Source organism: Rhizopus microsporus (assembly GCF_002708625.1).
Source record: "Rhizopus microsporus ATCC 52813 unplaced genomic scaffold scaffold_2, whole genome shotgun sequence".
Lineage (NCBI taxonomy): Eukaryota > Fungi > Mucoromycota > Mucoromycetes > Mucorales > Rhizopodaceae > Rhizopus > Rhizopus microsporus.
The window spans coordinates 1560863-1575471 of NW_019671917.1; the positions used below are offsets into that span (position 1 = coordinate 1560863).

Sequence of the window (14609 nt, forward strand, 5' to 3'; positions counted from 1 at the left end):
TATTTTTGGTATGTGAAAGGATCACGTTCAGCAGCCTGTTTTCCGATAGCAACAGATCCCATTTTGTCCTCGGTAATTGTAGATATCACTTGGAAAGGAGTCTCTTGAATAATGGCTTTGCATTTCAGCCTGTTTAATTCGACAATTGCTTCTCCTAATACCATGCACGATGCCTGTCTTTTGATGATGAACAGTTTCATGTTGATAAGAGAAGAAAAGCGCATTGATTGAAGGAAAACACTACATGCACCAGAAGTTAGACTAATTTTATGGGCACTGCCTCTACCTACTACCTATGATGTCGCTCAACAAAGCTTTTAGATGTGTGGCGCCACGCTAAATATGACTTTATAAAGTCAGCATCTTGGTTTGTTCCTTTTCAAGAAGAGATAAAAAGAGATGTTGTTATTTATTTATTTATTCTAGCTTTATATTGTCAGTTTGATCAATAAAGACCACTTAGTTCACTTGTACTTATGATGAATTCATATTTTATATCAGAGAGAGCGAACCGGATAGCTTTAGACTAGGCATAGACTCTGGTAGTGTGAAGTTGTATAGTAACAACATAGGTAGCACCCGTAGTATTAGCCTTCTCGTGGATTTCTTCGTACCTGTAGTGTTTACCAAGTAAAAATAGGATTCTCATCTTAAAAGTCGTATTTCTGAAAATGAGAAATTGGCTTTGACTTGCCAGCGAGATTAATTTTGATTGGCTGCGACATTGCTTTTTGGAAGCACTGTACATGCAGATAGATCTGTTGAATAGTTCCAAGCAGTTTGGTCACACTAAACAACACTATTTTTTGTTTTCTATTCCTTTCCTCTTTTTTTTTTTTTTCTTTCTTTCTCTTTTTTTTCTTTTCTTTTCTAGCCACATGACTTCTGCAGAATTTAGTAGTCCTTTAAGAAAGTATAAGCTTGTATTCTTGGGAGAACAAAGCGGTAAAAAAAAATAAACAAACAAAATGCTGGAACGATTTTATTAAATAAATCAAAAGTAGGAAAAACGTCGCTTATTACTCGTTTTATGTATGACACTTTTGACAGCACATACCAAGTCTGTATATATATATATATATATTTACATTTATATGCCTATGCTCTAAACACATATCTCTTAGGCAACGATTGGTATAGACTTTTTATCAAAGACAATGTACCTTGAAGATAAAACTGTCCGCTTGCAGTTGTGGGACACAGCAGGTCAGGTATTGTGTAACTTGATGAGATGTCTTTATTGGAATTTTAACTTAAAGGTACAAGGAACGATTCCGAAGCTTGATCCCAAGCTATATCAGAGATTCTTCAGTAGCAGTCATTGTTTATGATATATCAAGTAAGGGATTATATATACGATACCACTGTTAACAATTCTTACAAAAAAAAGGTCGAAATTCCTTTTTGAACACGACTAAATGGATAGATGATGTAAGAGCCGAAAGAGGAGATGAAGCCATTGTAGTCTTAGTAGGAAACAAGACGGATCTAAATGAAAAAAGGTATATGCGCCTCTCTTTTGTTTCATAGACTTACATGTACATTTTGTAAAACGATAGAGAAGTGACAACAGAAGAAGGAGAAAAGAGAGCCAAAGAATTGAATGTGATGTTTATTGAAACCAGTGCAAAAGCAGGCCATAATGTAAATAAAGGATGTGTATTTATTGGATTTCACACGATTTATTGAACCCCTTATAGGTAAAATTGCTATTTAGAAAAATTGCTCAAGCACTGCCAGGCATAAGCGGATATCATAACTCGATTGGCTCAGAAAAGGATCAAAGTAAGTTGCTTATGCTTACTATCACTTTACTAATGATTGATATACAGTGCAAAAAGTAAACCTTAATAGTAGCAACTCAGAAGCAAGTGGCTGTGCATGTTAATACCATTTTATAATAAAGCTTTATCATTTAAAAGCATCTTTGCTTTCGACAATTACATAACTAGGCCCAACAGATAAACAGTTTATTTTATAGCTCAACTTAAATTTTCGTATTTTGCAAGCCACAAATTGTAGTCGTGACGTAAATCAACGGAGTTTAATTTAGTTTTCCCAAAATAATAACACGACTACGACCAAGTTTCTTTTTTTTACACTGTTGACATCTTGATTTCTCAATTGCATCATTTTTCTTGGCCTTGTACGTAATCTAAAGCTGCCTTTTTTATAATTTAATATTAATCACACGCTTGCTCTTACAGAAACACATATAATTCACATTATGGCCGAAAACTATGCTAAAGCAAATCAATATCAGTATGCTTCGAATTCTAGTCTAGTCTTACAAGCGAATCGTAAAGGTCTACCTCGCAGAGATCAAGAACCTACAGGCGAACCAGACACGCTTTGGGGAAAAATTGATCCTAAAGATTTTGGCTCACGTGCCGAGCGTGAAGCACCAAAAGGAATCGAAGAAAAAAAGAAAAAAGCAGCAGCCAGAAAATCTGAAGATGTTTTGGAACGAAGACGTAAAAGACAACAAGAAAATGCAATGCGAAGAGCTTATGGGTATGCCTCTGTCTTGGCAGCTACCGAAGACCAAGAAGGGCTCAATTACATTCCTCGTACGAATGAAACTCGTGAAGCATACGAACTCATTTTAGCATTCATTTATGATTATTTGGGAGACCAACCTCGAAGTGTTATCCGCAGTGCAGCAGACGACATTTTACAAACACTCAAGACAGACACATTAAAAGACTTTGATAAAAAGAAAGAAATTGAACAACTATTGAGTTCAACCATTGAATCAGAAAAGTTTGCTCAACTTGTCAATTTGGCTAAACGTATCACAGATTATTCAGCAGATGGAGAGCCAATGGATATAGATGGTAGCGGAAAAGTTGGCGAAATTGATGATGAATTGGGTGTGGCCGTTGTCTTTGATGAAGAAGATGAAGACGGAGACGATAACCAGTTTGAATTGAGGGAAGAAGATGACGATGATTTGGACGAGGACGAGCAAGCAGCCGCCGCAGCCGCCGCAGCAGCTCGTGCTACTGCAGGACAAGAAGAAGAGGCCGAGTCAACAGATGAAGAAGATGGCTTCAAGACTGTGTTGCCTGGCCAAGAAAAGAAAAAGAAAGGCAAAAAGTCTGTATTCTCAACAGAACCATCTGATACAATTTATGCTCACGATATTGATGCATTTTGGCTTCAACGTCGCATCGCTGCTTACTATCCAGATGCACACACAGCACAAGAAAAGACAGTTCAAGCATTCGACATTTTAGGATCAGAATCTATTGACGTTCGTGATTGTGAAAACGAATTGATGGGATTGTTTGATTACGACAAGTTTGATCTCGTTCGTATCCTCACAAAGAATCGTGACCTCATTTACTGGTGCACTCGCTTAGCTCGTGTAGATGGTGAAGAAAAGGAAGCTCTTGAAAAAGAAATGCAAGAAAAGGGCTTGGGTTGGATCTTGAGAAGCCTTGGCGGTGATCGTCAGCGTCGTGGTGAAGCTCTTGAAAGAAAGGGCGTTGTGGATACAGCTATGGAAATTGATGAAGAATCAAAGGCTCCTCATCGTAGCCGTGGTCAGTTACCTACTACAGTCACCATTACTCCTGGTACGACAGCTGCTCCCAAGCAAATGCTTGACCTTGAGTCTCTTGCATTTGATCAAGGTGCACACTTGATGTCCAACAAGAAAGTCAAGCTTCCCGATGGATCCTTTAAACGCTCTAAAAAAGGCTATGAAGAAATCCATATTCCTGCTCCTAAACCTGAACCTGTGGCCACTGGTGAAAAGATGGTACCTATCAAGTCTATGCCTGATTGGACACACGATGCATTTGTTGGTGCAACCTCTCTCAACCGTGTGCAAAGTAGATTGTATCCTGCAGCTTTCCAGAGTGACGAGAATATTTTACTTTGTGCTCCTACAGGTGCTGGTAAAACTAATGTTGCTATGCTCACCATCCTGCATGAAATTGACAAGAACCGAGACCCCGAAAGTGGTTTGATTGATCTTGACGCATTCAAGATTGTTTATATTTCACCCATGAAGGCCTTAGTTGCTGAACAAGTTGGTAATTTTAGTGCTCGCTTAAAGCCCTATGGTATTAAGGTTGCCGAACTGACTGGTGATCGTCAATTGACCAAGCAACAGATTGCTGAAACGCAAATCATTGTTACTACACCTGAAAAATGGGATATTATAACAAGAAAAGCATCAGATCGCAGCTATACTGCTTTAGTGCGATTAATTATTATTGATGAAATTCACTTGCTTCATGATGACCGTGGTCCAGTTTTGGAAAGTATTGTGTCTCGTACTATCCGTACTATGGAGCAAACACAAGAACTTGTTCGTCTTGTCGGTCTTTCAGCTACCTTGCCCAACTATGCTGATGTTGCCGCATTTTTGCGTGTTAATCCCAATACAGGTCTGTTCTATTTCGATAGTTCCTACCGTCCATGTCCGTTGAAGCAGCAATTTATTGGTGTTACCGAAAAGAAGGCCATCAAGCGATTCCAGACAATGAATGAAGTCTGTTATGAAAAGGTGATTGAGCAAATTGATCAAAAGGAAGAAAACCAAGTGTTGGTTTTCACACACTCCAGAAAAGAAACAGCAAAGACAGCCAAGACACTTCGTGATATGGCCCTGGACAAAGACACTATTTCTCGTTTCTTGAAGCAAGACTCTGCTAGTCGTGAAATCTTACAATCGGAAGCAGCTACTGTCAAGGATGGCAATCTACAAGACCTCTTGCCCTATGGTTTTGCCATTCATCATGCAGGTATGACTCGTGCTGATCGTACACTCGTTGAAGAATTGTTTGCCGACGGTCATATCAAGGTGCTTGTATCTACTGCTACACTTGCTTGGGGTGTTAACTTGCCTGCCCATGCTGTCATTATCAAGGGTACTCAAATCTATTCCCCTGAAAAAGGTCGATGGGTAGAACTTTCACCACAAGACATATTGCAAATGTTGGGTCGTGCTGGTCGTCCACAATATGATACCTATGGTGAGGGTATCATCATTACATCCCATAATGAACTACAGTATTACCTTTCACTCTTGAACACACAACTTCCCATCGAATCACAGTTCATTGCTAAGCTGGCTGATAATCTGAACGCTGAAATTGTGCTCGGTACAATCAGAAACCGTGATGAAGCTGTTCAATGGTTAGGATACACGTATCTTTACGTACGTATGCTGCGTAATCCATCTCTCTATAGTATAACTCCTGACGAAATGGACGAAGATCCTCATTTGGAGCAAAAACGAGTTGACCTTATTCACTCAGCGGCTACTATTCTGGACAAGTGCAACTTGATTAAATATGACAAGAAATCAGGACGCTTCCAGGTGACCGAACTCGGACGCATTGCCTCACACTACTATGTCACACACCACTCCATGTCCACATATAATCAGCATTTGCGACCTATGATGAGCGAGATTGAACTGTTCCGTGTGTTTGCCTTATCAGATGAATTCAAGTACATCCCTGTGCGTGAAGAAGAAAAGATGGAGTTACAGAAACTTCTTGAACGTGTTCCTGTACCTGTCAAGGAGACATTGGATGAACCTACTGCAAAGATTAACGTCTTGCTGCAATCCTATATATCACAACTCAAGCTGGAAGGTTTTGCATTGGTATCTGATATGGTCTATGTCACACAGAGTGCTGGTCGTATCCTTCGTGCCATTTTCGAAATCTGTTTGAAGCGTGGCTGGGCGCAACTGACAAAAACAGCTCTTAACCTATGTAAGATGGTGGAGAAACGCATGTGGTTACCCATGTCTCCTTTACGTCAATTTAAGACAATGCCTCAAGATATTATTCGTCGATTGGAGCGCAAGGAGTTTCCATGGGAGCGCTACTTTGATTTAAATCCACAAGAGCTTGGTGAACTCCTTGGTCAGCCCAAACTTGGCCGTACGCTTCACAAGTATGTCCATCAGTTCCCGAAACTGGATCTTCAAGCACATGTTCAACCCGTCACTCGCTCATTGCTCAAGGTTGAACTCACGATTTCTCCTGACTTCCAATGGGATGAAAAGGTGCATGGTATCGCTGAAGCCTTCTGGATTATGGTTGAAGATGTCGATGGTGAACACATTTTGCACCATGAATACTTTATATTGAAGCAACGATATGCTGAAGATGAACACTTTGTGTCCTTTACCGTGCCACTTTATGAACCTTTACCACCTAATTACTATATCACCATTGTCGCTGATCGATGGCTGCACTGTGAGACCAAGTTGCCTGTGTCCTTTAGACATCTTATCTTGCCTGAAAAGTATCCTCCTCATACAGAGCTTCATGATCTTCAGCCATTGCCTGTTACTGCTTTGCGCAATCCTGATTACGAGAAGCTTTATGCAGGCTGGATCAATCATTTTAATCCTATTCAAACTCAAGTCTTTAATGCCTTGTATACTACAAACGACAATGTACTCATTGGAGCACCTACTGGCTCTGGAAAGACTGTCTGCGCCGAATTTGCACTTCTTCATTTGTGGAATCAAGCTGCTGACTCTCGTGCTGTTTATATCGCACCATTCCAAGACTTGGTAGATCAACGCGTTGCAGAATGGGCCGAGAAGTTTAAAAAGATTGGACAAGGCAAAGAGGTGGTTGCTTTGACTGGTGAAACAAGTGCTGACTTGAAGCTGCTTGAACGCGCTGATATCATCTGCTGTACTCCTACTCAATGGGATATCATCTCTCGTCGTTGGAAACAGAGAAAGAATGTTCAGAACGTTGACTTGTTTATTGCCGATGAAATTCATATGATTGGAAGTGAACTTGGACCTACATACGAAGTTATTGTCTCAAGAATGAGATACATCGCATCACAAACACAGCGTCCTATCCGTATTGTAGCTCTTAGTACTTCACTTGCTAATGCTCGTGATTTGGGTGAATGGATTGGTGCAACCTCTCATTCGGTCTTCAACTTCCATCCTTCTGTTCGCCCAGTACCCTTGGAGATTCACATTCAAAGTTACAACATACCACACTTTGCTTCCCTCATGATCGCTATGGCTAAACCTGCTTATATTGCTATTACTCAGCATGCTGACAACAAGCCAGCAATCGTTTTTGTACCTTCAAGAAAGCAATGTAAACTCACAGCCGTTGATTTGATCACCTATTGTATCGCTGATGATAAGGCTCACCAGTTCTTACGTTGCAAGCCAGAAGAGATTACATCTATTTTGGAACGTGTACAAGACAAGTCATTAGTTGAAACCCTTCAACATGGTATTGGTTTCTACCACGAAGCATTATCAAAGCAAGACAAGAAGATTGTTGAGCAACTATATGAAAGCGGTGCTATTCAAGTATTGATTGCCTCTCGTGATACCTGTTGGGCCTTGCCACTGCATTCACATATGGTCATTCTTATGGGTACTCAGTACTTTGAAGGAAAAGAACATAGATACGCCGACTATCCTATCACAGATGTATTGCAGATGCTAGGACGTGGTTGTCGACCTTTGGATGATGAAACCGGCAAATGTGTTCTTATGTGTCAGGCGAACAAGAAAGAATATTACAAGAAATTCCTGTATGAAGGTTTGCCAGTCGAGTCTCATTTGGATCAACAATTACATGACCATTTCAATGCTGAGATAGTGACAAGGACTATTGAAAACAAGCAAGATGCAGTTGACTATCTTACTTGGACGTTCTTGTATCGTCGTATGGCACGCAATCCCAACTATTATGGTTTGCAAGGTACTTCACATCGTCACCTCTCCGATCACCTTTCAGAGTTGGTTGAAAATACCTTGACCGAACTTGAAGAAACCAAGTGTATTGCAATTGAAGATGACATGGACATTAGCCCACTTAACCTGGGTATGATTGCTGCTTACTACAACATCAACTACACAACCGTAGATATGTTTAGCGTAAGTCTAAAGGAAACGACCAAGCTTCGTGGTCTCTTGGAAATTGTGTCTTCAGCCACTGAATTTGACAATATCCCTATTCGTCATCACGAAGAATCAATTCTTCAGCGCATCTATGATCGTGTGCCCATCAAGCTGGCGACACCCAAATTCAATACACCAAGAATCAAGACGAACATTTTGCTGCAAGCCCACTTTTCTCGCATCCAATTACCACCTGATCTTCAATCCGATCAAACCCTTATTCTGGATCGCGTCATTCCTCTCTTGCAGGCTTGTGTAGATGTCATTTCGTCCAATGGCTGGTTACCACCTGCTCTGTCCACTATGGAATTATCACAAATGTCTGTACAAGCCATCTGGGATCGCGACTCACCGCTGAAACAAATTCCTTACTTTACGAATGAGATTATCAAACGATGTGAAGACAAGGGAGTCGAATCTGTGTTTGATATCATGGAATTGGAAGACGATGTTCGTAACGACTGTCTTCGTCTGGATCAACAAAAGATGCGTGAAGTGGCTCGATTTGTGAACAGATACCCAAATATCGAAGTTGGATTTGACGTGACCGATAAGGATGCTGTGACTGCAGGCAGTATAGTGAATGTAAAGGTTCAATTGGAACGTGAAGCAGATGAAGATGAAGAGATTGGGCCTGTGATTGCGCCTTTCTATCCCAAGAAGAAGGATGAAGGTTGGTGGATCATTGTTGGTGACCCAGAAACAAAGACGTTGTTGGCTATCAAGCGAGTGACACTGCATCATAAATTGACTGTCAAGCTTGATTTTGTTGCGCCCAAGGCTGGCCATCATAATTTGAATCTTTATTTGATGTCTGACAGCTACAGTGGATGTGATCAAGAATTAGAAATGGAACTCGATGTGGGTGAAGGAGAAGAAGAAAGTGAAGAAGAGGAATCTATGGATGAAGACGAATAAATTATGTGTATTGCTTAAAGATATTTCAAAAAATAAAGTTGCATGTGCATACATATTTTGTTAAAAAAAGACCTTAAGAGAAATGGTTGCCTATTTTTTAGCTAACGTTCTGCCCCTGAAAAGCAAGGTGTATCCCCCCCTCGTGATTACAAAGATAAAGGCAGTTACATTAATAGCTCTACTTCACATGGTCATAAAAGTGTAAATAGCAGAATAAATAAGTTTATTTTGTATCATTAATCAATAACAATACGCAATTAAATAATAATACGAATTTAAAAATAAATAACTTAGTGAGCGACAGGAGCGATCTGAACTTCGGGAACTTGTTGGTTGAAGACAACATAGTTGTTCTTTAAGAAGACATCACCCAAGATGGCAAGGTCACCACCAGCAGCGAAGCCGGCAATACACTTGCTACCACTCTTTTCGTAAATAAGGGAATCGGCAGGGACTTGGAAGGTAGAAGAACCAAGAGTGAAGATAAGAGGTTGCAACTTGGAGGAATCACAAGTAATAGTGTAAGTACCATCACCGTTGTCAGTAGCACCGTAAGTACGAGCAACGCTAGCAGCAACGCTATCAGGAAGGAGCAAGAGAGTGGTTCCGGTGTCAAGGATGGCGCTGAAGGATCCACCGATGGACTTGCTACCAATCTTGGTACCCTTGACAGTAACACCCCAGAAACCTTCAGAATTGTCAATAGGAACGGTGGTTAAGGGGCCCTTGAACTTGGTGGAGTCGTAACCGCCAAAGAGGTATTCACCACCGCCACCGTTCTTGGCCTTACCGAGGTAGACACCATAGATGGGACGACTGATGAGACCTTGGCTAATCAAGTTGTCAACAGGAGTCTTGACACCACGGACAGTAGTGATGCTGTTGAAAGCAAGACCCAAGAGGCCATCAATGACATCTTCAGCGAAAGCGCTGGATTCACGCTTGGCTAAACCAATGGTTTGGTCCTTGATAACGAGACCACCGAGGTTGACAGTATCCTTGGCCAAGACACCGCTAGCAGAGGAACCATCACCATAAGAGATGGACCAGGGACGACCATCAGCCTTGTAAGTGCTGGACTTGTTGGGATTATATTTGGTGTGAGAGCTGCTGCAGGAGGAACATAAAGTAGAAGCTATAGAAAGATAAAGTTAGAGATAAATGCTTAATATAATAATCTTAAGCTTTACCGAACCACAAGTCAGATGAACCAGTATCAAAGTCGAGCTTAAGTTGGACACCAGGAGTACCAACAGTAACAACACCGTAGTATTCAAGGTCACTGCCAACGTCAACAACAGGAACAGAACCGGTACTTTGAGGAGAGATTTCACCGCCCTTGGGGGTCTTGTTGTACTTGGCAAGAGCCTTAAGGAGAGATCTTTTAGCGTTAGGCTTGAAATCATTGTTCTTGGCCAAGGGAATACTGAGCTTCTTGCCGTTAGGAGCAGCTTCGACAGCGAGTGCCATGGTGGCGATGGCCACACATGAAGAAATTAAGGTAAACTTCATTTTACTTGTGTGTTAAAAAAGAAAAGAAAGGAATTGGTTTGATGTAGAAACGAACTTGGTGAATTTTCTAATGCCCTTTTTATATCATTTTTTTTTCTGTCTCTCAAACAACCTTTTCCTGTTTCTCTTTCTTTCATTTCTCAATGTTATCAATGTAATACATTTATGGTTGCCTTGTTTATATTGATTTAACTGTATTTAGTCATTCTATCCAAATAGAAACAGGATTATGATTTGCGTGGTAAAAAAAGAAATGAATTAAATTGACTGATGTGGTACTACAATAACCGTATTTCAAGTTACGCTAAATGCATCTAATAATCCACAATTTATATTCACTAATTTCCCCTCTCTCTTCTCCAGTAATGTAGACGGAAAGAAAGAAAAAGAACAAATAAAAAAAAGATGACATAACGTAATAAAGTTGCTCTTCCGTTAACATCTCAATGCTTAAAATGACAAAGATAAAGATAAAATAAAAAGAAAAGTAAAGGATCGCTCAGGTCACATGGTTTGACTAAAGACCTGCATATTGGGATCCTGTTACCGGGGACTCATCATTCAATTCCCCATATGCTACTGTTACGACTTACATATGTTTGGTTTAGTCTCGATGATTGCAATGAAGCATTTTGTTACTAAATTTCCGATCAACCGTCCTTTTGTAGATATAATGTCAGGTGCTCCTGATCGTTGTGTGTTACATTCGGTATTAAAATAATAGTTTTTTCCATATACTTGTTACATTATATCAATTAAAAAAAAAAAAAAAGGAGAAGTCTTTACCGAATACCTAAAATATATACTTTATAATCGTCATCATTTAATTGTAATATTCACGTATAGAATTGCTTTTTAGAGGAGATTCATTGTATTTTACTTTATTTGGTAAATTGTGGATCCTTAGAACAAGAGAAAGATCCCATTTGGTCTTTATGCTGTACAACTTTAATAAATAATGCTTATCTATTAAACTTGCAGTGATCAAATATGTTGTGTTACTTTCATCAAGTGGTATCATATGCCTACAAAATGACTGATACAATACACGGCGCAGGCCGTATGAATCAAGATATATGCATGGTGTACATTAAGCCTTTTCAAGTATATTTTCTTTATGGTACTAGCGTTCCATCTTTTGCTAAAAGTGGTAAAACTATACTTATTTAGAAAAAATCAGATCTCCCCGCTCTACAAAGAAAAAAAAAAACAAAAAACAAACGAGATAGAGAGAATACTACACAAAGTACGTTGAGAAACTGATCGAGAATTTTATGAGGCGATTTTTCAGATAATTGAAGCATTTGTGCAGTTTATGAGAGACACATTGATGTGAAAGAGAATTCCATGTAATTGTTATTAGCCTTTAATTAGTCCAAATTAAATTAGTTGTAAACATAAACTGCAGGGTCATACTGCCCAAGTCTTCGTTTTCTTCTTTCAAAAATATATATAACCATTTCATTAGCCTAAAGGGCATAAAGATACTCTTTCCAGTAGATTGTGTAACAGCTACGCTTGAAGTAAATTGGTTGTTTTCATCACTTCAGTCCAAGAGGAAGATTTGAAAGCATCAGCTCGCAGTACTACTTATAGCATGGAATGAAACTATAACGTGTTTCTTGGCAAAAACTCGTTTTAAAATGATCAATAGAAGCAATCTCAAGGAAGAACATGTATGGCCTATCGATAACACCATAGGTAGCCAATAGCGATCGTCAATGTTGCACTGGAAATGTTCTTTTCTGAATTTAAGAATCCGTCTATAAAGAAATCCGTTCTTGCAAAACGCATAAGTGAGAAATACAGTCTATCTCTCGCGCCTATAATTACACAGTCAAAAGAATGAGATCCTGAAGGAATTATAACAGCTAATGCTTCATTTAATATAGACAACGGCTTAGCTAGAGAGGCCGACACGACCTCATAGTATTGTAAATCATATAAATGATGCATTCGCCTTGATCCAGACTTTTGCCGTAGAGAGCTCGCAAGGAAATCATCAACAGTAGAAAGTAAATATCACGCGGACAGATGTAAAGCAATGTATCATTTGAGCCAGCCTATTACAAGCACAAGATTCGTTTTCAAAATAGCAACAACATAGCTAAATTCCGTGGTATGGCAATGGCTGGATGTCATACGTTTTTATTTCTGTAAAGATGATTATAGAAGATATCTTTGGATAAAGAAATTAGCTTATCTAATACAGTAACATCTTTTTGTAAACTGTCCTCATGTTTTGGTTTAACGTCACACACTGGGTTGAATGTACTTGATAAGGCATAGCTTATCTTTTTTTTTTTAAAAAAAAAAGCGTGTTAAACATGTATTCTGTAACAAATGGAATTTCTAATGGTTGCATTCGTACCCTCGTACTGCAGTGTACACTGCGAGAGCACAACGCTCGTCATCGATCTCTAATCGGATTGGGTTGCAGTAGTGTTACCCACTTCATTCAAGAGAATCAATTTTTCTCCGAGGCAAATGACATCTCTGAGTTGCATATGAAAATTGAAACGTGAGACAATCATTGCTATAGCTACATTTGTGTGAGAAAAAATTACCCTCATCCTTTAGTAATAGCAACAAGGGGCACATTACTGTCCATTGAGAAATTGAACAAAGAGTTCTCTGAATCCTTATATTGATTTTAGTATAGGGCATCTTTTTGCTATTTAATTTTGTGCTGCATGTATATACACGCATGTATGCATGTTTAAACCATAAGAAAGATGCATCATATAAGAAATTCTATATAGGTAATTAAGTACGGATCGTTTAAAAAATGCCTCGTCAAGTAAAATGTTCATTGAGCATAGTTTAAATTAAAAAATGTGCTGTGTTTATTATAGTTTTAATAAAAACAGAGACTAAAGACTTGCATTTTGAGACTTGAACCAATTTTAACGAGCAGGCCTTGGTGGAGAACGAGGAGGTGCAGGGCCCGGAATGATAGGGTAAGGTGAATTGTTGACCATTTTCGTTTGGGGAAATAGGAATATTCAAAAGTGACAGAGTGTATTTATATAAAGATATCCTTGTTGTCAATATGAAAGAGACTCTTTGACTAGCAACTTTTCTATTTTTGTTCAGAGATGAACTATTCACGTCTACATTTTCATATATCCTACTATGGAATGAAAAATATACATGTACATAAAAGATGATAAGCTCCCTTGAGCATGGTTTGTCATTTAGACTGCAATTGACAAAAGGTCGGGCTGACAACAAATTGAACGACGGCATAATTAAAGACATGATAGAAAGAGATAGACAATGAAATAAAATCTAGTTCTTGAATGATAAAAGCACCTAAAGATTGCTAAATAAATGATCCCATCATGGTAATCAACCATAATGGAATAGCCAACATGATGTTCTTTAGTGAACGCTTGTATATACCTATCGTAGTTATCAACAAAAAACTATTTTCCAAACAACATTCTCTTGAATGTAGGCGTAATAATATGATTTTTGATATATAATATAAGTAAAGTATTAGTCTTTTCATACTTGGCGTCTATATAAGAATGGTCAATATAGAAATGGCACACGCATTCATAGTATAACATAAGAAACGCGTAATAACAAAAAGAAAGAAGTATTAGCTTGGTGAAAGAAGACTCATTTGTTTATTATCATCTTCAACAAAAAACAATTATAGGCCATCCCAGAAAGAAAGTCCAAGATTTACATTTTGAGATTTGAGCCAGGATTATCGGGGAGGTCGTGGTTTTGTAGGAAAGATAGGGCGAACAGGGCGCATAGGTTCGTTGATCATTTTGTTTTAATTTAAGAATAAAGATTACTCGAAAATAGTTGGGCCTATTTATATAAAACAGGACGCCTTTGTTATCGCTTTGAAAGAAACTCTTTAACTAACAACATTTCTATTTCTGTTCGCGCTCCTTCAAATCGACGTGTGTATAATTAAATGGTTCATTGTGAGATGACAAGTATGAAGATTCATCAAGGCCCTCTTTAGTTTTCATCTAAAGCTACGTTGACAACATACCAGAGAAAAGAGAAAGGTATCATTTGCATCTTGAGGAGCAAAAAAGACTCTACGGTTACATTGAATGTAGTATATGATTTGGCGGATACTCTGTATACTCTCACGCCTTTTTTTTTTATGGAATCATGGCATTCAATAAGAAAGCACTTTCGTTCAAAGAATACTCAATTATAACGACTCACACCAAGATAAGCATGAACAATCAGGTAGGATGTTGTTCCTGGTGTAAAAGCTATTATA

The 14609-nt window shown here is 38.8% G+C and overlaps 3 protein-coding genes across 3 annotated transcripts; 2 read left to right on the forward strand and 1 right to left on the reverse strand.

The window, feature by feature from the left end:
• Window positions 1-852: 852 nt before the first annotated feature.
• RHIMIDRAFT_266210 (ras-domain-containing protein) lies at window positions 853-1957 on the forward strand. Its single transcript, XM_023611890.1, has 8 exons — window positions 853-945; window positions 1002-1060; window positions 1125-1211; window positions 1267-1339; window positions 1391-1502; window positions 1560-1644; window positions 1701-1785; window positions 1833-1957. The coding sequence occupies exons 1-8, from the start codon at window positions 879-881 to the stop codon at window positions 1886-1888; spliced, it is 624 nt and encodes a 207-aa protein (XP_023470202.1). The 5' UTR covers window positions 853-878; the 3' UTR covers window positions 1889-1957.
• Window positions 1958-2082: 125 nt separating this feature from the next.
• Window positions 2083-9192, forward strand: RHIMIDRAFT_211626 (putative RNA helicase). Its single transcript, XM_023607200.1, has 2 exons — window positions 2083-2146; window positions 2208-9192. The coding sequence occupies exon 2, from the start codon at window positions 2228-2230 to the stop codon at window positions 8837-8839; it is 6612 nt and encodes a 2203-aa protein (XP_023470203.1). The 5' UTR covers window positions 2083-2146; window positions 2208-2227; the 3' UTR covers window positions 8840-9192.
• On the reverse strand, window positions 9130-10619 carry RHIMIDRAFT_222964 (extracellular aspartic proteinase; the record flags this gene model as incomplete). The annotated part of the gene is made up of 2 exons (XM_023607469.1): window positions 10030-10619; window positions 9130-9974 (listed from the first exon to the last, which is right to left on the reverse strand). Exons 1-2 carry the CDS (start codon window positions 10349-10351, stop codon window positions 9130-9132), a joined length of 1167 nt encoding a protein of 388 aa, XP_023470204.1. The 5' UTR covers window positions 10352-10619.
• Window positions 10620-14609: the final 3990 nt, after the last annotated feature.

Coding starts and splice junctions, on each gene's coding strand:
- RHIMIDRAFT_266210 (XM_023611890.1), top strand. CDS start 879: ATGACTTCTGCAGAATTTAGTAGTCCTTTAAGAAAGTATAAGCTTGTA. Junction 1,061..1,124: donor CTTTTGACAGCACATACCAA/GTCTGTATATAT, acceptor CATATCTCTTAG/GCAACGATTGGTATAGACTT. Junction 1,503..1,559: donor ACGGATCTAAATGAAAAAAG/GTATATGCGCCT, acceptor GTAAAACGATAG/AGAAGTGACAACAGAAGAAG.
- RHIMIDRAFT_211626 (XM_023607200.1), top strand. CDS start 2,228: ATGGCCGAAAACTATGCTAAAGCAAATCAATATCAGTATGCTTCGAAT.